General features: G+C 43.0%; 1 protein-coding gene across 1 annotated transcript; it reads right to left on the reverse strand.

Moving 5' to 3' along the window:
- Nucleotides 1-185: 185 nt before the first annotated feature.
- LOC130930395 (voltage-dependent calcium channel beta subunit-associated regulatory protein-like) lies at nucleotides 186-27106 on the reverse strand. The gene is made up of 11 exons (XM_057858321.1): nucleotides 26917-27106; nucleotides 26729-26823; nucleotides 22276-22347; nucleotides 8808-8953; nucleotides 8625-8686; nucleotides 8391-8553; nucleotides 8136-8316; nucleotides 5323-5436; nucleotides 4723-4921; nucleotides 4431-4632; nucleotides 186-4342 (listed from the first exon to the last, which is right to left on the reverse strand). The coding sequence occupies exons 3-11, from the start codon at nucleotides 22321-22323 to the stop codon at nucleotides 2632-2634; spliced, it is 2826 nt and encodes a 941-aa protein (XP_057714304.1). The 5' UTR covers nucleotides 22324-22347; nucleotides 26729-26823; nucleotides 26917-27106; the 3' UTR covers nucleotides 186-2631.
- Between the last annotated feature and the right edge of the window lie 130 nt (nucleotides 27107-27236).

Raw genomic sequence — 27236 nt, forward strand, 5'->3', positions numbered from 1 at the left:
CATGAAAAAAGTGTTCCTTGATGAAATATTTTCTTTGTCATCGTTTCGTTGTCAAAACTGTTAAAAATGAACAATTTTTTTTTTTAAATCAAGGACCTGAAATTGCCTTTGTTGTGCACTAAAACTTCACCGTTGTCCGAGAAGTGTTTCCCAATTCTTCATGCAAACAAACAAGGACACTTGAGGAGGATATTTGTTGTTCATGATAGAAATGGTAACATGAAAGTGCTTTTTGTTTTTCAACTTTAAAACTGTACAGTCTTTCACTTACATAGTTTCGGACATACAGTAGTGATAGTAGTAGAAGTCGCATGCGGTAAACACAATTTGTTTCAAAATATTTCCAAAGACTGAGGCGCTAGATGTTATTCTGTGCAATATGTTGAGCGGATAAAAAGAGGCGACACATGTCACATCACATGGCATCACAGTGGAGATTAAGGTCTGAGAGGAAATGCTGCCCGAGGAAGGTTATAATACAGTGTTACCATCGCTTTATCACAAGTTCGGCGCAGACAGAATCCATAACTGAGTATTGTGTGGTTGCTGCGTCTTAAAGTCACTGTTTCAAGGATTATAATTATCTATGGTCATATGTGTTATACCATCTAAGCAGTGGCGGAACAAATCAGAACTTGGCCTGGGTGGGATGATGAGTATAAATGGGACCCCACAAGTAGACCGTCTGACTGGGTGCTGGGGTGCTAGTGAACAATTATCATCGTTCCTTTCTGTTTGACCCTCCCCGCAAACCTGGCATGGGGGTAGGGGCGCTAGTGGAAAATTATTCGCAGACCCTGAAGCTCCACGTATCGTCTTAGCATAAATGGGACCCCGCAAGTAGACCTTCTGACAGCGTAGTGGGGTGCTAGTGGACAACTATCATCCTACCTTTGTGTTTGACCCTCCCATTACCCAACCGTGCCCACAAACCTGGCCCCTTGGAGGCCCGGGTTGAGAAGAGCTACTGGAATATTATTCGTGGACCCGTCACCTCCACACATGATCTTAGAATAAATGGGACCCCACGAGTAGACCTTCCAACAAGGTGCTAGTGGGGTGCTAGTTGACAATTATCCTACTACCTTTCTGTTTGACCCTCTCATGACCAAAACATGCCCACTTTACGCCCACAAACTGGACCCCTTGGAGGCCCGGGTGCAGGGGGTAGGGGTGGGGGCGGGGGGGCGCTAGTGGAAAAGTTATTCACGGGCCCCTTAACACTTTTTTGGACCCTTAATGGGACTCCCTCGAGTTGACTGTCCGACAGGGGGCATGGTAGTTGAAAATTATCATCTTAGCTTTCTCTTTGACCCTCCCTTCACCAAACCATGCCCTTTTTTACGCCCGCAAACTGGACCCCGGACTGGAGGCCCGGGGGCAGTGGAGAGGGGCAGGTGAGGAGCAGGGGTGCTAATGGACGGGGGGGGGGGGGGGGCGCATCATCTTAGCATGAATGGGAACCCCCGGTGGACCGTCTGACAAGGCGGGGGGGGGGGGGGGTCTAGTGGACAATTATCATTCTACCTAGGTAAAGGGGAGTACGGACGGAGGAGCTAATGGAAAATTATTTGCAGACCCCTCAGCTTCTCACATCATCTAAGCATGTCTAAGATGTTGGGAACCCCCCCGTCCCTAAGGACTGTGGGGGTGGGGGGGTGCTAGTGCACAATTATCATCCTACCTAGGTAAAGGGGTGTAGGTAAGGAGTGGGCATTAGTGGAAAATTATTCGTGGCCCTAGGGTTAGGGTCATCTTTGCATAAACGGGACCCCGCAAGTAGACCGTCCAACAGGGTAGTGGGGTGCTAGTGGACAATTATAATAATCAATCAATAAATAATGGTAAGGGGGGCGCTAGTTGAAATTTTTTTGCAGACCCCTCAGCTCCTCACATCATCTTAGCATGATTGTGACCCCCCCCCCCCCCTTTCCCCCACAAGGGGACTGTCTGACCAGGAGGGTTGGGGATGGAATGACAATTATCCTACCTAGGTAACGGAGGGGTGGGTTAGGGGGGGCGCTAGTAAAAATTTATTAGCTGACCCCTCAGCTCCCCGCATTATCTTAGCATGAATGGGACCCTCTGAATGGACCATCCAATGGGGGGGTGCTATCTCCCAACACCCACCTAAGTTCCAAACCGGTCTTCAAGGACCAGAGTTCTGTTCCTTAAAACTAATCCAGCACAGGCAGTTTAACCAAATGAGAGGTCCTGGGAAACAAGAAGCACCTGACTACAATCAACTGATTGCACTCGTAAGACACCAGATTGGTGAAGAGGTGTCCTCTTGATGGGTTGCAACAACAACAACCTGCACCCACTGCGGCCCTTTGTAGAATAGTTTGCTCACCCCTGATCTAAGGTTTGTTTCACATTTTGTTGGCAATAAGAAAATGTACTTTTGTTTGATGAACTGACGTGGAGTCATTTGGTTGAGCAATTTGGGGTCTGTTTTACAGTAAACTTCAACTGAGATAAACAATCTAACTGCTATTGATGGAGTAAAACTCTGAAAACAAGGATTCTCTACGGATCCCAGATTTGAACTCTTTGACAAAGAGCTTTCAATGTATTTATGATCTACCACAGGACAGTCTAATTTATCAAATAGATCAGAGTATGATTGGGTTACATAGGACTATGGTTAGGCGAGACTGTGTGAGAGGCAGCGACCACGCTCTCCGTTCCCCCCTGGTCGAGTTCAGCCCTCCGCATGCTGCCATAGAGTCTCTCCTCCACCGCCGCGGCCAGTTTGTCTGCCAGATTGCTTGACGGACTGCTGTTGTTGTTCCTGTTTTCCACTCGAGGGTCCATGCAGCGCGCAAGCCCGGTGGCGGGCTGCTGACTGCTTGTGCTTTTAGTGTTGGAAGAAGTTTGCTGACCGTCACCCTGGCCAGTCACATTTGATATAATCTCTGAGGCGACGGCTCCATCGCCGGACACTTCTGTTGTGCTTTCTCTGGCTGCCTCTTCGCAAGCTGCTATCTCGCTAGCTTCTTCATCCGCCGCGCTGGCGATGCGCGAGAGTGTGCTGTGGTACCTGGTGTCCAAAGGATAACTGGCGCTGTCGCCTCTCGGTAGCGGGGTGAACCTCTGTCTCTCCAGAGATGGGGAGTAACGACCCCCTGTTCCCGGGTCGCTGTATTGCTTGTGTCTTTGCCACTGCTTCCTCAGGTGCACTCTGGAGCGGTGCCTGGTCCGAAATGGCGAATCTGGCTGGTCGAACCTGGGGTCGTGTCGGAGGAACTCGTTGAAAAGTGCGTCGGTCTTCTCGTCGATGCTGTAGTCGCGGCGGTGTAGGCGAGGTCGGTGAGGACTGGAAGGCTGAGATATCGGCTTCAGCAGTTGAGTTGTTAGGTTATCTTGTTTCTGAGGATCGAGTAATTTGACGGGTTGTTGGAGCAAGAGACTAGTCTTGTGTTTCTCCTCTGTGCTTTCAGTTAAATCTTCTTCCATCTCTTCCTGGAACAACCTGGTGTCGGTGCTCTCGCACACAGAACCTTTTCTACCTGAGCTTGTGAAGAACAACCTTCTTTCTGAGGCCGTTTTTCCACGTGGGGCTGCAGGAGTCCCAAAAATGCGCATCTCCTCCGGGCCTTTGGATGGTGTTTCAATAGAGGCGTAGCCGCTATCCATCTGAAGGAGTTTGCGGTTACCCACGTCACCTTCTCCGTCAACCCCACTTCCGGTCTCGCTGGCGCCCCCCGATGCCCCTCTGATACCTCCTTCCATCACCTCTCCTTCTGCTTCGGGTTCATCATCCAGGTCTTGGGACAAGCAGCTGTCCAGCTGTCCGGTACGGTTTCCGCTCTGTGACGAGACACTTTCGGCATCGCTGCGGACAGACTCCCTGTCAGTGCTGCTCTGGTCCGAGGAGGCGTATTGCTCTAGGGAGGCTCGTAAGCTCCAGATGTCTCTGTAGAGAGACGGTTGAGACTCTAAGATCTCCTGCCGAAGCCCGAAGGAAAGAGAAGAACCTGAATCCGCCCTCGGTCTGCTTTCATCTTCTAACAATACCTCTTCTCCTTCATCAGCTTCCATCTCACAGTTTTGAGTCAGATTGCTTGTTTTATCATCTGGAGTTTTCCTAGGCGAGTCCTTACATTGGATGACTTTGGCTTCCTGTTGTGACTTGAACAATTCATCCTCTTGTAGAGGTTCAGACTCAAGCCAGACACTGTCTGTCCTTGCGACAGCATCGGGTTTTAATCCTTCCTGGACTCTCTGGTTGTTGCCTGAGATGCTGATTTGCCTCTGGTTTGAGAAATGATCCGCTTGCCAAGGCGGTTCTTCTCTTCTACTGCTGATACCGCTGACCTCCACAACCACGGCCTCCAGCCTGTACACATAGATTTTTCTTCAATCAAGAACTGTAAAGACTGTGTGGCAAAGATGCAGGACTCAATTCAGTGGGATGACAACTTTACCTGTGGAGGAAGACGGAGGTGGTGTGACCCATCGAAGGTTGAGACAGAGATTCGGCAGACAGAGACTGGAGGCCGCTGGTCTGACTGGGAGTCTGCGGAAAAGACCCTGTTGTATCGTTTCGGATTGAAGAGTCATCCTCAGTATGATCAGTGTTTTCACTTGCAGCTCTTTGCCTCTGGAAGGGTCTTCTCTTTGGGGACCCTGGTAGAGCATCCCATGTAACAATACAGGACAAGCTTTTACTAATAGTTTCTCCCAATACCACCGAGATGGCAACGCTCGCTCACAAACCTTTGGCATCCAGACTGGCAGCCCGGTGGCTCCTGTCAAACTTCCAACGCTTGAAATAGGGCCCAGCCCCCTCCAGACTGGTGTGTCGCCTCAGTTTTGACAAGAACTGCAGAACTGACGTCTGGCCGGAAGCATGGGTGGTCTCCCCCCTCATTATGTGTTCACCTTGAGCTTCCCCTCTGCCTCTGAGAGCCTCCAACTGACCGGAAAAATGAAAGGAAAGAGGAAAGTGATAAGAAATCAAAGTATTTGCCAAATTGTCACTGGGCTAATGATAATGTCAGTCTTCTAATTACTTTTTTTACGTGTGTAAATGCATGGACATTCTTACTTAGAAGTCCATGTTAAGATAAGCTAACATTGGTTGTCTGATGATCCTAAATGTCTCAACTAAAAACTGAATACCTTGCTACCGTAGAGACACTGCTAATTGGTCAACCAAAAATAGCCTCCCTTTACTTACTTAATCTCATCTGTACTGTTGCAAGGTGAATGGAACAATATGGTGGACTGGACTGACCAAACGGTTTGTCTTGAAACATTTGGCTTAAATTCAAATGTGGTTTCAAGCATCTTTTGGAAAATCCCAAACATGCTCACAGTCAGGGAACCCCGTCTAGGAATCTGGTCCAGGAGGATGGAATGATGTGTGTCGCCAGGGAGACGTCTGCTGCGGCTCTGACCCAACCAGTCAGACACTCTTCTCTCAGTCGGCTAGGAGATAAAGGAGCAGATTCTCATCTCGGAATTTAGTGTACAAGAATATCGGGCTTATACAAGCTCACTTAAATCAAGAGAGGGTTCGTTGTCAATCAGTTGCAGGGCCTGTTTGTACGGAGCTCCCGGGTGCCAGGGTAGGAAATAAACATATTTTTCATAGCTAATATGTACTCACAATTTAGTAATCTGCACCCACACTTTACTAAACTGTATCTATAGTTTTATAATCTTAAACCACAGTTTAGTAATCTGTACCCACATATTACAAAACTGTACCCACAGTACAGATTACTAAACTTCATTGGTAATCTGTACCCACAGTTTAGTAATCTGTGGGTACAGATCACAAAACTGGGTACAGTTTAGTAATCTGTGGGAACAGATTACTAAATTGTGCGTACACTTAAATACTATGTAGCCAAAGATTATCAAACTGTACTGACACATTAGTAATATGTACCCACAGTTGAGAAATGTGTTCCCACTGATTTCCAAACTACAACACAATTTAGTAATATGTAAACACAGATTACGAAACTGTACCCATCGTACAGATTACTAAACTTCATTGCTAATCTATACCCACAGTTTAGTAATATATAGGTACAGATTACTAAACCGTGAGTACAATTTGTCACTATGTACCGTCACAGATTACTGAACTGTACTAGTAATAATGTCGTAGTAATTTCAATAATCTCTACCCACAGTAAAAATTACTAAACTTCATAGGTAATCTGTACCCACAGTTTAGTGATCTGTACTAAACTGTGGGTACAATTTGTTACTATGTACCCATCCATTACTGAACTGTAGTATTCATAATGTAGTAGTAATTTAAGTAATCTGTACCCACGATTTAGTAATCTGTACCTAAAATAAAGATTACTCAATTTAATAGGTATAATCTGTGCCCACAGATTTAGTAATCTGTGGGCACAGATCACTAAACCGTGAGTACAATTTGTCACTATGTACCGTCACAGATTACTGAACTGTACTAGTAATAATGTCGTAGTAATTTCAATAATCTCTACCAACAGTAAAAATTACTAAACTTCATAGGTAATCTGTACCCACAGTTTAGTGATCTGTACTAAACTGTGGGTACAATTTGTTACTATGTACCCATCCATTACTGAACTGTAGTATTCATAATGTAGTAGTAATTTAAGTAATCTGTACCCACGATTTAGTAATCTGTACCTAAAATAAAGATTACTCAATTTAATAGGTATAATCTGTGCCCACAGATTTAGTAATCTGTGGGCACAGATCACTAAATTGTAGGTACAGTTTCATAATTTATGGGTACAGATTATTAAATTGTCAGTAGTAATTGCTAAACTATGGGTGCACTTAAGTACTATGTACCCAAAATTACTAATTTGTACATACACATTAGTAATATGTACCCACAGTTTAGAAATGTGTTCCCACAGATTACCAAACTGTACTCACAGTTTAGTCATTTGTACACACATATGACTAAACTACCCACAGTGCAGATTAATAAATTTAAAAGGTACAGTTTAGTCATCTGTACCCACAGTTTGGCAATCAGTACCCACAATTTAGTAATCTGTACCCACAGTTTAGTAATCTGTGAAACTGAGGGTACACTTAAGTACTATGTACCCAAGATTACTGTAATATGTACCCACAGTTTAGAAAAATTACATAACTTTACGCACAGTTTAGTCATCTGTACACACAGATGACTAAACTGTACCCACCGGACAGATTATTAAACTTCCTAGGTACAGTTTAGTCATCTGTACCCACGACTTGGCAATCAGTACCTACAATTTACTAAACTATACCCACAATAAACTGTAGGTACAAATTACTAAACTGTACCCACAGTACAGATTACTGAATTTTATAGGTCATCTGTACCCACATTTTAGTAATCCGTGGGTACAAATTACTAAACTGTACCCACAATTTAGTGATCTGTACCCATAGTTTAGTAATCTCTGAAACAGTGGGTACACTTAAGTACTATGTACCCAAGATAACTAATTTGTACCTCCATGTTAGTAATGTGCACCCACAGTTTAGAAATCATCTGGGCATCTGTACCCATAGTTTAAACTGTGGGTACAATTTAGTACTATGTACCCAAACAGATAACTGAACTGTGGGTACAAATTACTACACTGTACGCACAGTTATGTCATCTGTATACACAGATGACTAAACTGTACCCACGTTACAGATTACTAAACACAATTTGGCAATCAGTACCTACAATTTACTAAACTGCACCCACAATTTAGTAATTTGTACCCACAGTTTAGTAATATGTTGGTACGGATTACTAAACTGTACCCACAGTATAGATTACTAAACTTCATAGGTCGTTTGTACCCACTTTTGACTAATCTGTGGGTACAGATTACTAAACTGTACCCACAGTACAGATTACTGAACTTCATAGGTCAACTGTACCCATAGTTTAGTAATCTGTTAGTTCAGATTACTAAATTGTGGTGGAGCATCCCATGTATCCCATAGTTTAGTTATATGTGGGTACAGATGATTAAACTGTGGGTACAATTTAGTACTATGTACCCACACAGATTACTAAACTGTGGGTACAGATTAGGTATGAAAAATGTATTTTTTGTACCCTTGCACATGGGGGGGCTCTGTACGTTTGAAATGTAAGTGTGATAGATCCACATTACCTGGTAAATAGTGAGAGGAAGTTTAGGAGTTGGCGCGTCACTGATGTTGACAGAGCTGCTCTCATTTGAGTCACACTCCATGATGGTGAGGATTTTGAGGTCACATGGTGCCGGCGGCAGGTGGAGGTGAGTCAGCCGAGCTTTTTTTAGGTGGTGAAAATCACCCTCGGTTAGAGTGTACCTGAATGGACACGCAGAAAATGCATTTTGTTTCAATAAAGGTTGCGAAACATTGTTCGCTAATCTGGAATGTACCTGCGTCCTTTGTCCTCGGTCATCCTCTCCTTTTCGTACAGAGCGGATTCGTTGAAGGATACTCTGCGGCCTGTCAGCCCGGTGGAAACGAACCTCTCCGACTCCCCGTCGTGACAGCTGGAAGCTGAGAGAGCGTCTGTTTCATCCAGACGAATGGTGATCTCTGGGTGACATGAAGAAAAATGACAACGGCGTGAATGAGTGTCAATCGTGCAAGAATACAGCGGTTCTGACCTTGTGTGGGCTGAGAGTCTTCAACGTAAGTTGTGTTAGTTTTCTCAGGGTCATCACTCGCTCTGAAACACATGTGTACACTACGTCATTGGGACAACTACAATCGGATCTCTAGACTCTGGAATTAACGCCCGCTAGGGATGCCTACCAATTATCTTGAAGATGTAAGTGTAGAGCACCCACCTGGAGTAGCGACGCCCACCCATGCAGCAGCGGTGGCAGAAGAGCAGCAGCAGGGAGAGCAGAACTAGCGTCCCCCCAGCGAAAATACTCAGTAGCACCAAAAGCAGCACATAATTTTCCACCTGGCCCGCCGACACAGGGACATCCTGGTGGGATAAACGCTTTTATTTGTCGGTGACGGTGCACGACTACTTCCGCATAATGGTGCACCGTCGTTTTGATTGCGGAAAAGATGAGTACATTTTGTACGAGACATGTCTATTCCATTGGTGATTGCTCTAAAACTGCAAGGGAAGCTGAGAGCTTCCCCAAAATAAGTGATCTGATGTATGCAAATGTCATTGACTAAATATATGCTACAACATGGTCAACTTCAACACGTCGGGAAGTTGAATCTCGGATTCAGGAGGAGCAGTGTGGTTTTAGTGGACCAGCTCTACACCCTCGGCAGGGTCCTCAAGGACGCATGGGAGTTCGCCCAACCTGTAGGGGGTGGCCCAGTGGACTTCCCATGTGTCAGCAACGCCCTGTGTTCCGCTCCCACCTCTGACCAGGCCCGGACGCAAACCCACGTGCCACGACGCTTCCACTCGGCAGGCAAGGACGGTAACCACTGCACCAATAAAGCTCGAGCCAAAGGCGTAGCCGTTAGCGTCCTTACATGAAGGAAACGGCAGGGAGGTTTCCACGCTCCACAACGGACCTGCGTTTACCCGTTACACTCACCCCCCGAAACCTTCGCTGCGGATCCGGGTCACGGCACCAATGTAACCAGTGTGTCAGCGCCGCCCCGCGTTCTGCTCCCACCTCCGACCAGGCCCGGACCTGAACCCGCGCGCCACGACGCTTCCACTCGGCAGGCAAGGACGGTAACCACTGCACCAATAAAGCTCGAGCCAAAGGCGTAGCCGTTAGCGTCCTTACATGAAGGAAACGGCAGGGAGGTTTCCACGCTCCACAACGGACCTGCGTTTACCCGTTACACTCACCCCCCGAAACCTTCGCTGCGGATCCGGGTCACGGCACCAATGTAACCAGTGTGTCAGCGCCGCCCCGCGTTCTGCTCCCACCTCCGACCAGGCCCGGACCTGAACCCGCGCGCCACGACGCTTCCACTCGGCAGGCAAGGACGGTAACCACTGCACCAATAAAGCTCGAGCCAAAGGCGTAGCCGTTAGCGTCCTTACATGAAGGAAACGGCAGGGAGGTTTCCACGCTCCACAACGGACCTGCGTTTACCCGTTACACTCACCCCCCGAAACCTTCGCTGCGGATCCGGGTCACGGCACCAATGTAACCAGTGTGTCAGCGCCGCCCCGCGTTCTGCTCCCACCTCCGACCAGGCCCGGACCTGAACCCGCGCGCCACGACGCTTCCACTCGGCAGGCAAGGACGGTAACCACTGCACCAATAAAGCTCGAGCCAACGGCATAGCCGTTAGCGTCCTTACATAAAGGAAACGGCAGGGAGGTTTCCACGCTCCACAACGGACCTGCGTTTACCCGTTACACTCACCCCCCGAAACCTTCGCTGCCGATCCGGGTCACGGCACCAATGTAACCAGTGTGTCAGCGCCTGAATCTCAGATTCAGGAGGAGCAGTATGGTTTTCGTGGACCAGCTCCACACCGTCGGCAGGGTCCTCGAGGGTGCATGGGAGTTCGCCCAACCAGTGTACATGTGTTTTGAGAATCTGGAGAAGGCGTTCGACTGTGTGCCTCGGGGGTCCTGTGGGGGGTGGTCCGGGAGTATGGGTGTAACTGGTGTGTCAGCACCGCCCCGCGTTCTGCTCCCACCTCTGACCAGGCCGGGACGCAAACCCGCGCGCCACAACGCTTCCACTCGGCAGGTAAGGACGGTAACCACTGCGCCAATAAAGCTTGAGCCAACAGCGTAGCAGTTAGTGTCCTTACATGAACGAATCGGCAGGGAGGTTTCCACGCTCCACAACGGACCTGCGTGTACCCACTACACGGGGCACCCAGCCCCTTGGTAAGGGCTGTTCGGTCCCTGTACGACAGTGTCAGAGTTAGGTACGCATTGCCGGCAGTAGGTCGAATTCGTTCCCAGTGAGGGTTGGACTCCGCTAAGGCTGCCCTTTGTCACCAATTCTGTTCATAATTTTTATGGACAGAATTTCTAGGCGCAGTTGAAACGTTGAGGGGGTCCGATTTGGTGACCTCAGCATATAATCTCTGCTTTTTGCAGATGATTCAGTACTGTTGGCTTCATCAAGCCGTGACCTCCAACTTTCACTGGAGCAGTTCGCAGCCGAGTGTGAAGCGTTTGGGATGAAGATCAGCACCTCCAAATCCGAGACCATAATCTTCAGTCGGAAAAGGGTGGAGTGCCCTCCCGGGGTCGGGGATGAGATCCTGCCCCAAGTGAAGGAGTTCAAGTATCTTGGGGTCTTGTTCACAAGTGAGGCTAGGAGTGAGCAGAAGATCGATAGACGGATCGGTGCAGTGTCTGCAGTGATAGTGGTTCGTAGTGCCTGTTCATGTCTGGTGACTGGGCTGGCCATTCCTGGAGGATCTTGATCTTCTTTGCCTTGAGGAAGTTCATTGTTTTGTGGATTTTGGTGGATTTTTAGATGAATCTTCCATTGAATTACACCACAGTCGCCCCAACTATTGCAGGAGACCTACTGGAGCCCGCATGGATCCGAGATTCACTCAGAAAACAGTGAGGTTTAGTGGTGGCTAAATCATGGTCTGGGGTTGCATCCAGTATGGGGGTGTGCGAAAGATCTGCAGTGTGGAAGGCAACATATATAGTCTGAAATATCAACAAATCTTTGCTGCCTCTTACATTCCTAACCATAAAAAGGGACAAATTCTGTAGCAGGATGGTGCTCCATCGCATACTTCAATCTCTACCCCAAAGTTCCTCAAGGCAAAGAAGATCAAGATCCTCCAGGACTGGCCAGCCCAGTCACCAGACATGAACAGGATGAAAGAGGAGGCATGGAAGACGAAACCCAAGAATGTTGATGAACTCTGGGAGGCATGCAAGACTGCTGTCTTTGATGTTCCTGATGACTTCATCAATAAATTGTATGAATCCGTGCCAAACCGCATGGATGCAGACCTTCAAGCCCATGGAAGTCATACAAAATATTTAAATTTGGATCTCACAGCACCACTGCTTAATTTGCTTGTTATGTAACATATTTTTGCATTTGCATTTTTTGTTCAATTTTCACACTACTTTCTGTTGGTGACAAAACTTTTGTCTTGCCAAAATTTGAATTAAATGATAAATCTTTTTTCAGTGAAACCAATATATTTTTGTACATTCAACATCATTTGGTAGGGTCCTAGATTTCATATGAGCCATTTCTGAAACCAATTGAATCATTAAAAGTCAGGTTATTAGCAATTATTTCTACAAAATGGATAAGCGACAAGACTTTTGTCAGGGACTGTATTTCATGTAGCTTGTCATTCGTATAAAACACAGTAAGACAGACACCTTGCTTGTCACGCTTCGTTTTTGTGAGCGCTTTAGTCGAGCTGTAACAGTACAGTAATAGATTTTTCTCTTTCTGATCTAAGAATCTCTGCAGCAATAGTCGGTCAGCTAAGCGACATTTTACTTAATAAGGATTAGAATTAACACCAGAGAGTTTCAACCTCCTCGCAGTGATTTTTATCCCTAGACACGTACAGAGAGATGGCTCTCTCTTTGAATAATACGTCTCAGCTGAGCAAGCCCGGGGACGCTAATCGAAACGTCAGCAAGACCCTTAATTCAATTTTCGTGGGCTTCTCGACAAGTGGGGAAATGAGGCCTCCAAAGGCTAAAAATGGAAACGGTAGGAGGATGCGGACGCACATGAGCAATCCCCGCAGCCGGCCGGTTGAGCGGGCGTCCCGCATCTGTTCTGATGTCACTTTCCGGAGAGGGTGGAAGTAACTGGGTTATTGTGGGTGGGGAGGCCTTGCAAAGTGCCAGTATGGAATTTGTCTTTGGTACTTCATACACATACAGTATTATGACAAGATGACCATGGTGAACTTTCATAAGGATTGGTCGTAGTTATTGACCTTGTACATTCTATAGAACTGCTCTCGCTATGCACCCTTCATTCATAATTCAATTACTAGAGTAGTCAATGTCTCATGAATATCCAATGGAGGTCATTTAATGTATTTTACAATAGAAATTCTTACATATACAGTGGTTAGCTGTAGGGGCGCTGCCAGGGATTTTGGGCCCCATGAAAAAATATCACTTTCGGCCCCACCACCAGTGCCGGGACACACACACACACATTTAGAGTATCAACTACGTCATTTCCTGCATTCTGGTGAATCTTTACACACTAATTTGTGCATTTTCTGCATTAATTTAGGATGAAAATATATTGATGTAAACATACAGCGTATAGAGCAATAATGAATATACAGTGGGGCAAATAAGTATTTAATCAACCACTAATTGTGTAAGTTCTCCCACTTGAAAATATTAGAGAGGCCTGTAATTGTCAACATGGGTAAACCTCAACCATGAGAGACAGAATGTGGAGAAAAAAAGCAGAAAATCACATTATTTGATTTTTAAAGAATTTATTTGCAAATCATGGTGGAAAGAAGTATTTGGTCAATACCAAAAGTTCATCTCAATACTTTGTTATGTACCCTTTGTTGGCAATAACGGAGGTCAAACGTTTTCTGTAACTATTCACAAGCTTTTCACACACTGTTGCTGGTATTTTGGCCCATTCCTCCATGCAGATCTCCTCTAGAGCAGTGATGTTTTGGGGCTGTCGTTGAGCAACACGGACTTTTAACTCCCTCCACAGATTTTCTATGGGGTTGAGATCTAGAGACTGGCTAGGCCACTCCAGGACCTTGAAATGCTTCTTACGAAGCCACTCCTTTGTTTCCTGGCTGTGTGTTTGGGATCATTGTCATGCTGAAAGACCCAGCCACGTCTCATCTTCAATGCCCTTGCTGATGAAAGGAGATTTTCACTCAAAATCTCTCGATACATGGCCCCATTCATTAGTTCCTTTACACAGATCAATTGTCCTGGTCTCTTTGCAGAAAAACAGCCCCAAAGCATGATGTTTCCACCCCCATCCTTCACAGTGGGTATGGTGTTCTTCGGATGCAATTCAGTAATTCTTTCTCCTCCAAACACGAGAACCTGTGTTCCTACCAAAAAGTCTTATTTTGGTTTCATCTGACCATAACACATCCTCCCAGTCCTCTTCTGGATCATCCAAATGCTCTCTAGCAAACCGCAGACAGGCCTGGACGTGTACTGGCTTCAGCAGGGGGACACGTCTGACTGTGCAGGATTTGAGTCCCTGGCGGCGCATTGTGTTACTGATAGTAGCCTTTGTTACTTTGGTCCCAGCTCTCTGTAGGTCATTCACTTGGTCCCCCGTGTGGTTCTGGGATTTTTGCTCACTGTTCTTATTATCATTTTGACGCCACAGGTTGAGTTCTTGCATGGAGCCCCAGATCGAGGGAGATTATCAGTGGTCTTGTATGTCTTCCATTTTCTAATAATTGCTCCCATAGTTGATTTTTTTACACCAAGCGAAGAGTGAAGAGTTACAAAAAACGTTTGGCCTCCGTTATTGTCAACAAAGGGTACATAACAAAGTATTGAGATGAACTTTTGGAATTAACCAAATACTTATTTTCCACCATGATTTGCAAATAAATTCTTTAAAAATCAAACAATCTGATTTTCTGGGTTTTTTTTCCACATTCTGCCTCTCATGGTTGAGGTTTACCCATGTTGACAATTACAGGCCTCTCTAATATTTTCAAGTAGGAGAACTTGCACAATTGGTGGTTGACTAAATACTTATTTGCCCCACTGTACTGATATCATCTATAAGAAATGTACTGAAGGCCATCTTTTACAATCTAAATATATTTTTATTAGAAATATTTTTAAAGCAAATACCATAATGAATGACTTAGAATAAATGTTTTGTTTTAACTATACTACAGTATACATTACAGTATACAACTGTTTTAGTATGAAGAGCTTGCTAAGGGTTTGCCTGCTGTGCTGATTAAATGTAAGCTAAAAGTGGAGCAAACACTAGCTAGCAAACAATGACAGTATTTAATTATGGAGTAGGCTTAGCCCCATCTGGAAACTCGCGATCTCCACTATAGGCTACAGCGCCGAAGCGAGGTCCCCTGTTAACAAACAAAGCTCAAATGATGGCAAACTAAATTCAATAAATTCTTGACAAACCGGATTCAAAATGATTTTAAAAAAGAAAATTTCCACACCAACTTTCAAGTAACATCTGTAGGATACCAAAAAATGCCGTCATTATTTGGAATTCATGTTTTTGAATAGGTGAATGTCGCTCATTGAGGCCGGGAAAATCCCGTATTTCTTGCGGAGTGAACTGGGACCCCGTTTTGGAGCTAAGACAACAGGTTAATTTTTAGCGCTACACTGACACAAGACACCAAACTTCCTTTGTGAAGTACTTTGTCACATTCTGTTGGCCTTTTCTACCCATCTCCTGTTTTGATTTGTTTTCTTTCCTCTTTTGAAAACCCAATTTTTGTTTTGAAAACATTTCTGCAGTACCGCGTTCCACGCACTCCGAGTCATTGGTGTAAATGCACACCGCTGCTCCTGGTCTGATCGAAGGAAGGGCGGACCAAACCATTTAATGAAGATACGGAGGTTGGGGGGGGGGGGGGGTGGCTGGCAATACATATGCCCTCTGGGTGTTTACTTTTTGCCAAAAACAAAACAAGAAAAATAAAACCTTTTTCTTCCTATTAAAATTATAATGATTAATATTTAAATTTGCAAACGATTACCTAATGTTCCAATTTTCTTTGTTTGCCCCCATCAGGGCATGGACCCTTAGAATCAGTATCACTTTTCACCCCTATATGGCGCCCCTGGTTAGCGGTAGTGTTAGCGGTAGAGTGATTTTATGTTTTTTCGCTGTCGGATTGGGACTCGGGATAAAATGTGAATTGTTCTAAGTAGTTTTTTTGTTGTATTTTGCACAGGAACAGTTGCTGTAACAGTTGATGGACTTTTCTATGTAAAAGGAATAAATGTCAAATCGCATCTAGTTTAAACGGAGATACATGCATCTGTGTATTTATTAATTTTGAAAGGTATTATGTTACAACGGTTGAAGTATTTCAATACATATCGGATCGCCACACAGGTATCGGGATATGGATCAAATTGTGAAAAAAGCGGATAGTCCCAGCCCTAATGTACTGTATATATATGGCAGAAAACACTCCGTTGACTTGAAGTTCGGCAAGGATTCATGCAATTTATTGATGAAGTCATCAAGAACATCAAACAAAGCAGTCTTGCATGCCTCCCAGAGTTCATCAACATTCTTGGGTTTCGTCTTCCATGCTTCCTCTTTCCTCCTGTTCATGTCTGGTGACTGGGCTGGCCAGTCCCGGGGGATCTTGATCTTCTTTGCCTTGAGGAACTTTGAAGTAGAGATTTAAGTATGCGATGGAGCACCATCCTGCTGCAGAATTTGTCCCTTTTTATGGTTAGTAATGTAATAGGCAGCTAACATTTGTTGGTATTTCAGACTATTTATGTTGCCTTCCACCCTGCAGATCTCTCGCACACCCCCATACTGGATGTAACCCCAGCCCATGATTTTGCCACCACCAAACTTCACTGTTTTCTGAGTGAATCTCGGATCCATGCGGGCTCCAATAAGTCTCCAGCAATATTTGCGGCAACTGTGGTGTAATTCAATGGAAGATTCATCTGAAAAATCCACCTTTGCCACTTTTCCAGCTTCTATCCTTTTGACAGGCTGTGGGCCTTGGCAAATGCCACACGTTTTTTTAATTGTCTGCACCCTGAGAGATAAATAGTCTGAAATATCAACAAATCTTAGCTGCCTCTTACATTCCTAACTAAAGATCGATCGGGACGCTGATCAATCGGGTCCAATCACGTCATTTTCAAAGTATCGGAATCGGCAAAAAATGATCGGACATGCCTTTTTTTTAATATATATATATATTTTTTTTTTTTTTTTTATTAAATCGTTTTCTAATTGTATTTGCCGTTACAGACAAAATGTCTTACACTCATCCAGAGTCTTTAGTTTTGGCTTAAAGTAGGGCTATCAAATTTATCGCGTTAACAGCGGTAATTCATTTTGTTAAAAATTAATCACGTTAAAATATTTAACGCAATTAACGCATGCGTTGCACGACCCACTCACGCATTGTCGCGTTCAATCGATAATGGCGCCGTTTTACCCATATATAGAGGTAAAAGACAGCGTAAAATGAGTAGAGTGAATTTTGGCAGTCTTTGGAGCCTTTTTTTAATTGGCTAAAGCCTTACAATTCCTCTCTCAACAATTAGAAATATCGTGGGGAGCAATGTGGGGAAGAAAGGTAGTAGTTGATCTTTTTCTTAACACCCTATGTTATTACCCAACGCAGAGAAGATATATCAATTGGTGCCACTACGCACAGTCATGGTTGCACTTCCCATCATGCATTTGGGCAGAACAGTTAAATGCGTACAGTATCATTTACTGAAAGCTCAACAAATACACTAGATGGCAATATTTAGTCACAATATACAAAGTCATATTTATCCTTTAAGAATTACAAATCTTTCTATCCGTGGATCCCTCACAGAAAGAATGTTAATATTGTACATGCCATCTTGAGGATTTATTGTCATAATAAACAAATACAGTACTTATGTACTGTATGTTGAATGTATATATTCGTCCGAGTTTTATTCATTTTTTTCTTAATGCATTGCCAAAATGTATATGATCGGGAAAAATTATCGGGAATGATTGGAATTGAATCGGGAGCACAAAAAATAAAGCAATCGGATCGGGAAATATCGGGATCGGCAGATACTCAAACTAAAACGATCGGGATCGGATCGAGAGCAAAAAAACATGATCGGAACAACCCTATTCCTAACCATAAAAAGTGACAAATTCTGCTGCAGGATGGTGCTCCATTGCATACTTCAATCTCTTCCTCAGAGTTCCTCAAGGCAAAGAAGATCAAGATCCTCCAGGACTGGCCAGCCCAGTCGCCAGATATGAACAGGATGAAAGAGGAAGCATGGAAGACAAAACCCGAGAATGTTGATGAACTCTGGGAGGCATGCAAGACTGTTTTCTTTGATGTTCCTGATGACTTCATCAATAAATTATATGAATCCTTGCCGAACCGCATGGATGCAGTCCTTCAAGCCCATGGAAGTCATACAAAATATTAAATTTGGATCTCACAGCACCGCTACTTCATTCGCTTATGTTATGTAACATATTTTTGTATTTGAAGTACATTTTTTGTTCACTTTTCACACTGCTTTCTGAAGGCGACAAAACTTTTGTCTTGCCAAAATTTGACCTTTATGTCTTTGTTAAATGATAAATCTTTTTTCATTGAAACAAATATATTATTGTACATTCAACATCATTTTGGAAAGTCTTTGCTTTCATATGAGCCATTTCTGAAACCAACTGAATCATTAAAAGTCAGGTTATTAGCAATTGTTTCTCCAAAATGGATTAGCGACAAGACTTTTGTCGGCGACTGTAGTCTAGTGCACCTTATCTATGAACAAATGCCGTTTTTGTCTCAAAAATGGTGGGTTGCGGCCTATAGTCAGATGCACCCCTAGTGTAGAAATTATGGTACTTGTATATCGATTCTAGGTAGTAGCATATCAATAACCTTTTGGGCTATAAAGTATAGCGAAATAGCACCTTTTCGATATATTGTCACGCACCTAGTATACATATTAAGAATCCAGTAATATTTTTTTGTGCCAGTATTTCTTCGAGAAATGGTCATGAAAAGAGGCAGTATTGTATTGGTCTTCTTCTACGTAGCCAGGATTAAAAATAAGTGTTGTTTTTGGCAGGTGTTTTCGTCTTCGTCTTTTGGACAATATTACTTACTACTATATTATACCATAATCCCTGATACTACTTAGTCTGTTTTATTTTAGTAATCTCAAAATGTGTTTTTCGTCTAGTTTTTGTTGACGAAAACTCGACTAATTTCCTCTAATTTTTGTTGACGAAAACTCGACTGATTTCGTCTAGTTTTAGTCGACGTTTACAAAAATGTTCTCGTCTGTAAAATTTTTAAAAATCTACCCCAAACATAAATAGAATAAAAAAAGATTTCCAACTACTTCGAATGAACATTGACAGACGAGCACATATTCTAGCGCAGTGGTTCTTAACCTGGGTTCGATCGAACCCCAGGGGTTCAGTGAATAAGTCTAAGGGGTTCGGTGAGGGTATGGAAATGCGGAGCCCCATTTTCGGACACTTATTAAAGCTAGGCAAAATGCTTTTAGTTTTGGACATATTTTGTTCAATTTTCACACTACTTTCTGTAGGCGACAAAACTGTTGTCTTGCCAAAATTTGACCTTTATGTCTTCATTTAAATGATAGATCTTTTTTCAGTGGAACAAATATATTTTTGTACATTCAACATCATTTTGGAGGGTCTTAGCTTTCATATGAGCCATTTCTGAAACCAGTTGAATAATTAAAAGTCAGGTTATTAGCAATTGCTTCTACAAAATGGATAAGTGACAAGACTTTTGTCAGGGACTGTATATGCAGTGGCCTCCATAATTATTGGCACCCCTGAAAAAGATGTGTTTTTTAGCTTCTTAATATTTTTTTTAATTCAAATAATATAGGACTTTAATGGAAAAAGAGGATAATCCAACCTTCAATACAAGTGCATTCATTCAGTGGGGGAAAAATCCCACATAAAGAAAACATTATTTGACATCAAATAATGTGTCACAATTATTAGCACCCCTGGTGTTAATACTTTGTACAACCCCCCTTTGCCAACAAAACAAGGTCTGGGGACTGAGATGGCCATGGGAGGAACTTGATTTTGTGTCTGGTGAACCATTTCTGTGTAGATTTGGCCATATGTTTAGGGTCATTGTCTTGCTGAAAGACCCAATGACGACCCATCTTCAGCTTTCGTGCAGAGGGCAACAGATTTTGATTTAAAATGTCCTGGTATTTCAAAGCATTCATGATGCCATGCACCCTAACAAGGTTCCCAGGGCCTTTGGAAGCGAAACAGCCCCACAGCATCACTGACCCACCCCCATACTTCACAGTGGGTATGAGGGGCTTTTCAGCATGCGCATCTTTCGTGGCACGCCAGACCCACTTAGAGTCAATCTTGGTCTCATCTCCGCAAAAAAAATGCAACATGGCAAAATTACATGGCAAAAAATGCCACATAGCAAAAAAAATGCTATACGGCAAAATCCATTTTGCTACATTGCAAAAATAAAAAATGCCACGTGGCAAAAAAATGCCACATGTCAAAATCAATTTTGCCACATGGCAAAATCCATTTTTCCTCATGGCAAGAAATATGCCACATGGCAAAAAATATGCCACATGGCAAAAAATACCACATGGCGAAACTCATTTTGCCACATGCCAAAAAAAATGCCAAATGGCAAAATCCATTTTGCCACATTGCAAAAATAAAAAATGTCACGTGGCAAAAAAATGCCACATGTCAAAATCAATTTTGCCACATGGCAAAAAATGCCACATAGCAAAAAAAAATGCTACATGGCAAAATCCATTTTGCCACATTGCGAAAATAAAAAAATGCCACATGGCAAAAAATACCACATTGCAAAAAATATGCCACATGGCAAAACTCTTTTTGCCACATGGCAAAAAAAAGCCAAATGGCACAATCTATTTTGCCACATTGCAAAAATAAAAAATGCCACATGGCAAAAAAATGCCACATGGCAAAAAAATGCCACATGTCAAAATCAATTTTGCCACATGGCAAAAAATGCCACATAGCAAAAAAAAAAAAATGCTTCATGGCAAAATCCATTTTGCCACATTCCAAAAATAAAAAATGCCATGTGGCAAAAAAATGCCACATGTCAAAATCAATTTTGCCACATGGCAAAAAATGCCACATAGCAAAAAAAAATGCCACATGGCAAAATCCATTTTTCCTCATGGCAAAAAATATGCCACATGGCAAAAAATATGCGACATGGCAAAAAATACCACATGGCGAAACTCATTTTGCCACATCCAAAAAAAATGCCAAATGGCAAAATCCATTTTGCCACATTGCAAAAATAAAAAATGTCACGTGGCAAAAAAATGCCACATGTCAAAATCAATTTTGCCACATGGCAAAAAATGCCACAAAGCAAAAAAAAAAAAAAAAAAGCCACATGGCAAAATCCATTTTTCCACATGGCAAAAAATATGCCACATGGCAAAAAATACCACATGGCAAAAAATATGCCACATGGCAAAACTCTTTTTGCCACATGGCAAAAAAAAAAGCCAAATGGCACAATCTATTTTGCCACATTGCAAAAATAAAAAATGCCACATGGCAAAAAAATGCCACATGGCAAAATCAATTTTGCCACATGGCAAAAAATGCCACATAGCAAAAAAAAAAAAAATGCTACATGGCAAAATCCATTTTGCCACATTGCAAAAATAAAAAATGCCACGTGGCAAAAAAAATGCCACATGGCAAAATCCATTTTTCCACATGGCAAAAAATATGCCACATGGCAAAAAATACCACATGGCAAAACTCATTTTGCCGCATGGCAAATAAAATGCTACATGGCAAAATCACATGGCAAAAAAAATGCCTCCTCCCATGGCCATCTCAGTTCCCAGACCATTTTGTTGGCAAAAGGGGGTTGTACAAAGTATTAACACCAGGGGTGCTAATAATTGTGACACACATTATTTGATGTCATATAACTTTTTCTTTATGTGGGATTTTTTCCCCACTGAATGAATGCACTTGTATTGTTGGTTGGATTTTTATTAGTTTTTGACCATTTTTTGTTGTTGTTTCATTTCAATAGACATTGTGTTGATCCTTCTGGAATGCAGGCCTTGACAACCTGGGAGCAGTGGCATACAGACATATGGATATACGTACATGGCGGTGGTCACAAAAATTTGCATTTCTTTCTGGAGGATAAAAAAATCTATGCCTCTGAGTATTATTATATAATCTGCCTACGTGCATTCCTCCAAATTGATCTTAACTAGGTCACAATCTATCAAGCCGGAGCAGTCAATGAGTTCATAGAAAAGTCAAACCCAGAAATCCACCCAATATTTCACTGAGCTACCCTGTGTGAAATACTTTAAAATGACTCCCAACTCCAATCATAAAGCAAGTGATGTTCATACTTCACATATGCTTTTATAAGCCAAATAAACATGTCCTATTTTATATGCATTAAATGCAGCATTGGCCTATATTCACGTGCGGTACAGTATGGAACGTTTGAACATATGTTGGTTTGACTTCACAGAAGTCAAAGAGCACAAACAGTCAATCCTCTTTGATTGCAGATCAAGCTGTCCTAGCATGGAGACTCGAAACGTGGATGCGTGTGGTGTCGCTGTGCAGGGGTACTCACTGTAGAGTTCTCCGTCAGAGTTGTCAAAGCGGGCGAATCATTGCTCATGGTCCAGGTCGGCGTGGGCGAATCCTGCGCACCAACATTAAAGTCAGAGAGGCAATCTCACAATACGGCGATAAGTTTATCAGTTTATCATGAGTAGACGTCCCATTCGTTTGAAGTGGGAGCGTGGCAGCGAATGAATGAATTCGCTGCCATCCCTCCCACTTCAAATACAGCACATCATGCCTTTGTGATGTATGATTGCTTCTGTGACCTATATTGTAACAGCTTCTATTGTTTTTCACCTTGGGTCCCATAGTTAGGAGGGAATCTCACGAGATAGCTTGTTTTGCACCATAGTACGCGCTTGAGTCCCATAGTTAGGTTGGAATCTCACGAGATAACTTGTTTTGCACAATAGTACGCGCTTGAGTCCCATAGTTAGGAGGGAATCTCACGAGATAACTTAAATAAACATTCTATTTTAACCGCTGGGAGCCTCAACTGGGGGGGAATCTCATACCCTTTGCCATTTGTCAAAAATGGATGTTGCCTTGTGGCATTTTTTTGCCATGTGGCAAAATTGATTTTGCCGTGTGGCATTTTTTTTGCCAAGTGGCATTTTTGTCATATGGCATTTTTTTGCCATGTGGCAAAATGGATTTTGCCATTTGGCTTTTTTTTTTTTGCCATGTGGCAAAATGAGTTTTGCCATGTGGCATTTTTTTTGTCATGCGATTTTGCCATGTAGCATTTTATTTGCCATGTGGCATATTTTTTCGCCATTTGGCAAAATGGATTTTGCCATTGGGCTTTTTTTTGTGCCATGTGACAAATTGATTTTTGCCATGTGGCATTTTTTTCCCCATATGATTTTGCCATGTGGCATTTTTTTCCATGTCGCATTTTTTATTTTTGCCATGTGGCAAAATGGATTTCGCCATGTAGCATTTTTTTGCCATGTGGTATTTTTTTGCCTTGTGGTATTTTTTTTTTGCCATGTGGCATTTTTTCTTGCTACATGGCATTTTTTATTTTTGCCGTATGGCAAAACTGATTTTACCATGTAGCTTTTTTTGCCATGTGGCATATTTTTTTGCCATTTGGCAAAATGGATTTTGCCATTTGGCTTTTTTTTGCCATGTGGCAAAATGAGTTTTGCCATGTGGCATTTTTTTTGTCATGTGATTTTTCCATGTAGCATTTTATTTGCCATGTGGCATATTTTTTGCCATTTGGCAAAATGGATTTTGCCATTGGACTTTTTTTGTGCCATGAGGCAAAATGAGTTTTGCCATGTGGCATTTTTTTGCCATGTGATTTTGCCATGTGGCATATTTTTTGCCATGTGGAAAAATGGATTTTGCCATGTGGAATTTTTTTGCCATGTGGCAAAATTGATTTGGCCATGTGGCATTTTTTTGCCATGTGATTTTGCCATGTTGCATTTTTTTTTGCCATTTGGCATATTTTTTTGCCATGTGACAAAATTGATTGTGCCACATGGCAAAAAAAAAAAATGCCACACGTCAAAATCAATTTTGCCACATGGCAAAAAAATGCCACATGACAAAAATGCCACTTGGCAAAAAAAATCCCACATGGCAAAAAAATGCCACATGGCAAAATCCTTTTTGCCACATGGCAAAAAAAATGCCACACGGCAAAATCAATTTTGCCACATGGCAAAAAAATGCCACATGGCAACATCCATTTTTGACATATGGCAAAAAAAATGCCACATAGCCAAATCAACTATGGCAAAAAAATGCTACATGGCATTACCATTTTGCCACACGGCAAAAATTAAAAATGCCATGGCAAATACCACTTTTCGTTCTCGGCCCTGCAGCAGGGATGAGGTCCTTCCCCAAGTGGAGGAGTTCAAGTATCTCTTCTTCACGAGTGACGGAAAAATGGAACGAGAGATCGACAGAAGGATCGGTGCTGCGTCTGCAGTGATGCGGACTCTGCATCGGTCCGTCGTGGTGAAGAGGGAAAGGCGAAGCTGTTTATTCACTGGTCCATCTACTCCACAATATATCGTTTGACCATCGCCATCGCAATGTGCGCATGTTGCGCTTTGGATTTTTTTTTTTTTTTTTTTGCCAAGAACAGCCTCTCACTTACACAATGAATGAGTTGCAGCAACACACTTCATTCAGACTGTGTACCAAGCTTAACGATGATTAACACATTTGTGCCTTTGATCGTAGAGCTACCAAGACGTCTTCGGCCAGATCAAAGCTACAAACCTGTCAATCATCTTTAAGTACAAAACGCCAGCTGCACTGGTGACCAAGAAAAATAGTTTGGTCAAACACTCCTACATTTCAGACCCTGTATCTTCTGTGTGCTGTTTATATTGTATCTAATCTGATCCCTGACTGGCCAAAAAACAATTTTAACTCATGTATTGTTAATATTTCGTCGGCCATCATCAAGCAGATGGACCGGTGAATCCTGGGTGATTGGATTACGAGCATTTTTGGGTGATTATGTTCAACAGCGTCTGCTAAAAATCGCCTCTAAATGCCGGGGGCAATTATATAAACTACTGATGTGTTGTTGTTTTTTTGCTGCGAGGCTCTCCTAAAGCCGTTATCTCTGATTACAGTCATTCCCGGCCCTGAAAATAATTAGACAAAAAGGCTTTCGAGCGATCGCATCTGGACGTGCGTCCACACAGATGATTATTTTTGGAAGGCTGGAGGATTAGGACCTCCTCACTTCTGAAAATGTTATCAGTTTTTACCGCACCGTCGCTAAGGTAATGGATCAACATCAGACAGGTGCATTTGCAGGGATAATATTTGGATATTGCAGATGTTTTGGCTCCAGTTTTCTTCTTAATGTTTCTAATGTGTGTGAGGGAGTGCGAAAGATTGAGGCAGAAGATCTCACGCCAAGTAATGACTATATGTACACGTCAGGTCCTTGATAGCGCAAGCACATTTTCTAGCCATGTGACTAAGACAACATTTTATGTAATATCTCAAATATATCAACTCGGAGGTACAGCTCTGTAAAAGGGAACCACAGACCTAAAGACTATAGGCTTTGATAAGCGACAATTGTTCTTTTTTTCCAAAAATCCAGCAGGGCCGAGAACGAAAAGTGGTATTTGCTATGTGGCAAAATTAATTTTGCCATATGGCAAAAAATACCACATCGCAACAAAAATGCCACATGGCAACAAAAATGCCACAAGGCAAAATCAATTTTTCCATATGGCAAAAAATGCCACATGGCTCCTTTTTGCCAAAAGGCAAAAAAAAATGGTATTTGCCATGTGGCAAAATTAATTTTGCCATATGGTAAAAAATACCACATGGCAACAAAAATGCCACATGGCAAAAAATGCTACAAGGCAAAATCCATTTCACCACATGGCAAAAAAATGCCACATGGCAGAAAAAGTCACATGGCAAAAATATGCCACAAAGCAAAATCCATTTTACCACATGGCAAAAAATGCAACAAGGCAAAATCCATTTTTCCACGTGGCATATAAAATGCCACATGGCAAAAAAATGCCACATGGAAAAGTCCATTTTGCCACATGGCAAAGAAATGCCACATGGCAAAATCCATTTCACCACATGGAAAAAAGATGCCACATGGCAGAAAAAGCCACATGGCAAAAATATGCCTCAAGCCAAAATCCATTTTGCCACATGGCAAAAAATGCCACATGGCAAAATCAATTTCACCACATGGCAAAAAAATGCCACATGGCAGAAAAAGCCACATGGTAGAAATATGCCACAAGGCAAAATCCATTTTGCCACATGGCAAAAAAAAAACAACAAATGCCAGGTGGCAAAATCAATTTTTCCACATAGCAAAAAAAATGCCACATGGCAAAAAAAATGCCACTTGGAAAAGTGCATTTTGCCACATGGCAAAGAAATGCCAAATGGCAAAAATATGCTACAAGCCAAAATCCATTTTGCCACATGGCAAAAAATGCCACATGGCAAAAAAATGCCACATTGAAAAGTCCATGTTGCCACATGGCAAAAAAAAAAAACAATACACATACAATCCATGTAGAAAAACAATAACATGGTAATTGTGGTGTTACTTAATGTTATAAACAGTGTGCTCTTGGACACTTCATTTTTTGTTGTTGGTTTTTCTGGCATCTATTTCTTTGATGACTACTTTTGCTTTTACTTGAGAGTATATAATATTTTGAAGTAACGCTACTCTTATACTTGAGTCGAATGTTTGGCTATACTCTACCCACCTCTGACATGCACGACATGCCGTTGCAAAAGAATGTGTAACTGCCATGAAACAATGACCAATATATCAGCCTAAAGTACTTTTTTACGTGTTGTTTGACTAAATAAGTAGTTTATAGCTGCCTTAGGGTTGGGAAACTCTGACTGATGCTCATTTATGAGTGGGTGGGTGATGCAGACAATCCAGTATACAGTATGTGTGTGTATATGCGTCTTACGTTCTAAACAGAAGGTGTTGAAGGCGCGCGACTACACTGACATCCTCAGCATCTTCCGCTCCGTGCACGTGCCCCGCTGCCACCAGGCAACCCGCCTGCGCGGGAACGCAAACGACGGTCAGTCACGACGATCCCCGTCAAACATCGTCTTACATAATGGATATATAACATGATGATCATCAACTCGCCTGAGCCAACTGATGCTTGCGGTGGTCCTCGGTGAGCTCGGGGCCGCCTCGCCGAGCTGCAGGTTCCGCTCCAGCCTGCCCCACGTCTGCATCCTTGAATCAGGAGCAGCGCGGAGATGCGCCGGAGTTATGAATGAAAAGCGCACCCCATTGGACACACCCACACTACCGCCCGTCCCTGCTTCCGACGGGACACGTGACCAGCTCTGACGATGCCGCTGCCGCCGATGATAATAATGGTGCTGATGATGATGATGATGATGCGGGATGGCGGTGGCTCTCCATTCAAATCATAAGACCCCACGCCCCCATTCGTCATC

This window comes from Corythoichthys intestinalis, chromosome 14, assembly GCF_030265065.1.
Source record: "Corythoichthys intestinalis isolate RoL2023-P3 chromosome 14, ASM3026506v1, whole genome shotgun sequence".
NCBI classification, from domain to species: Eukaryota; Metazoa; Chordata; class Actinopteri; order Syngnathiformes; family Syngnathidae; genus Corythoichthys; species Corythoichthys intestinalis.

Bases quoted from the DNA above. Each gene is read 5' to 3' on its own strand.
- LOC130930395 (XM_057858321.1), bottom strand. From the start codon at position 22,323: ATGAGCAATGATTCGCCCGCTTTGACAACTCTGACGGAGAACTCTACA. The intron at 8,554-8,624 runs GTCAGAACCGCT...CATGTCACCCAG, and splicing joins AGACTCTCAGCCCACACAAG to AGATCACCATTCGTCTGGAT. The intron at 5,437-8,135 runs GTAATGTGGATC...TTTATCTCCTAG, and splicing joins TTCCTCTCACTATTTACCAG to CCGACTGAGAGAAGAGTGTC.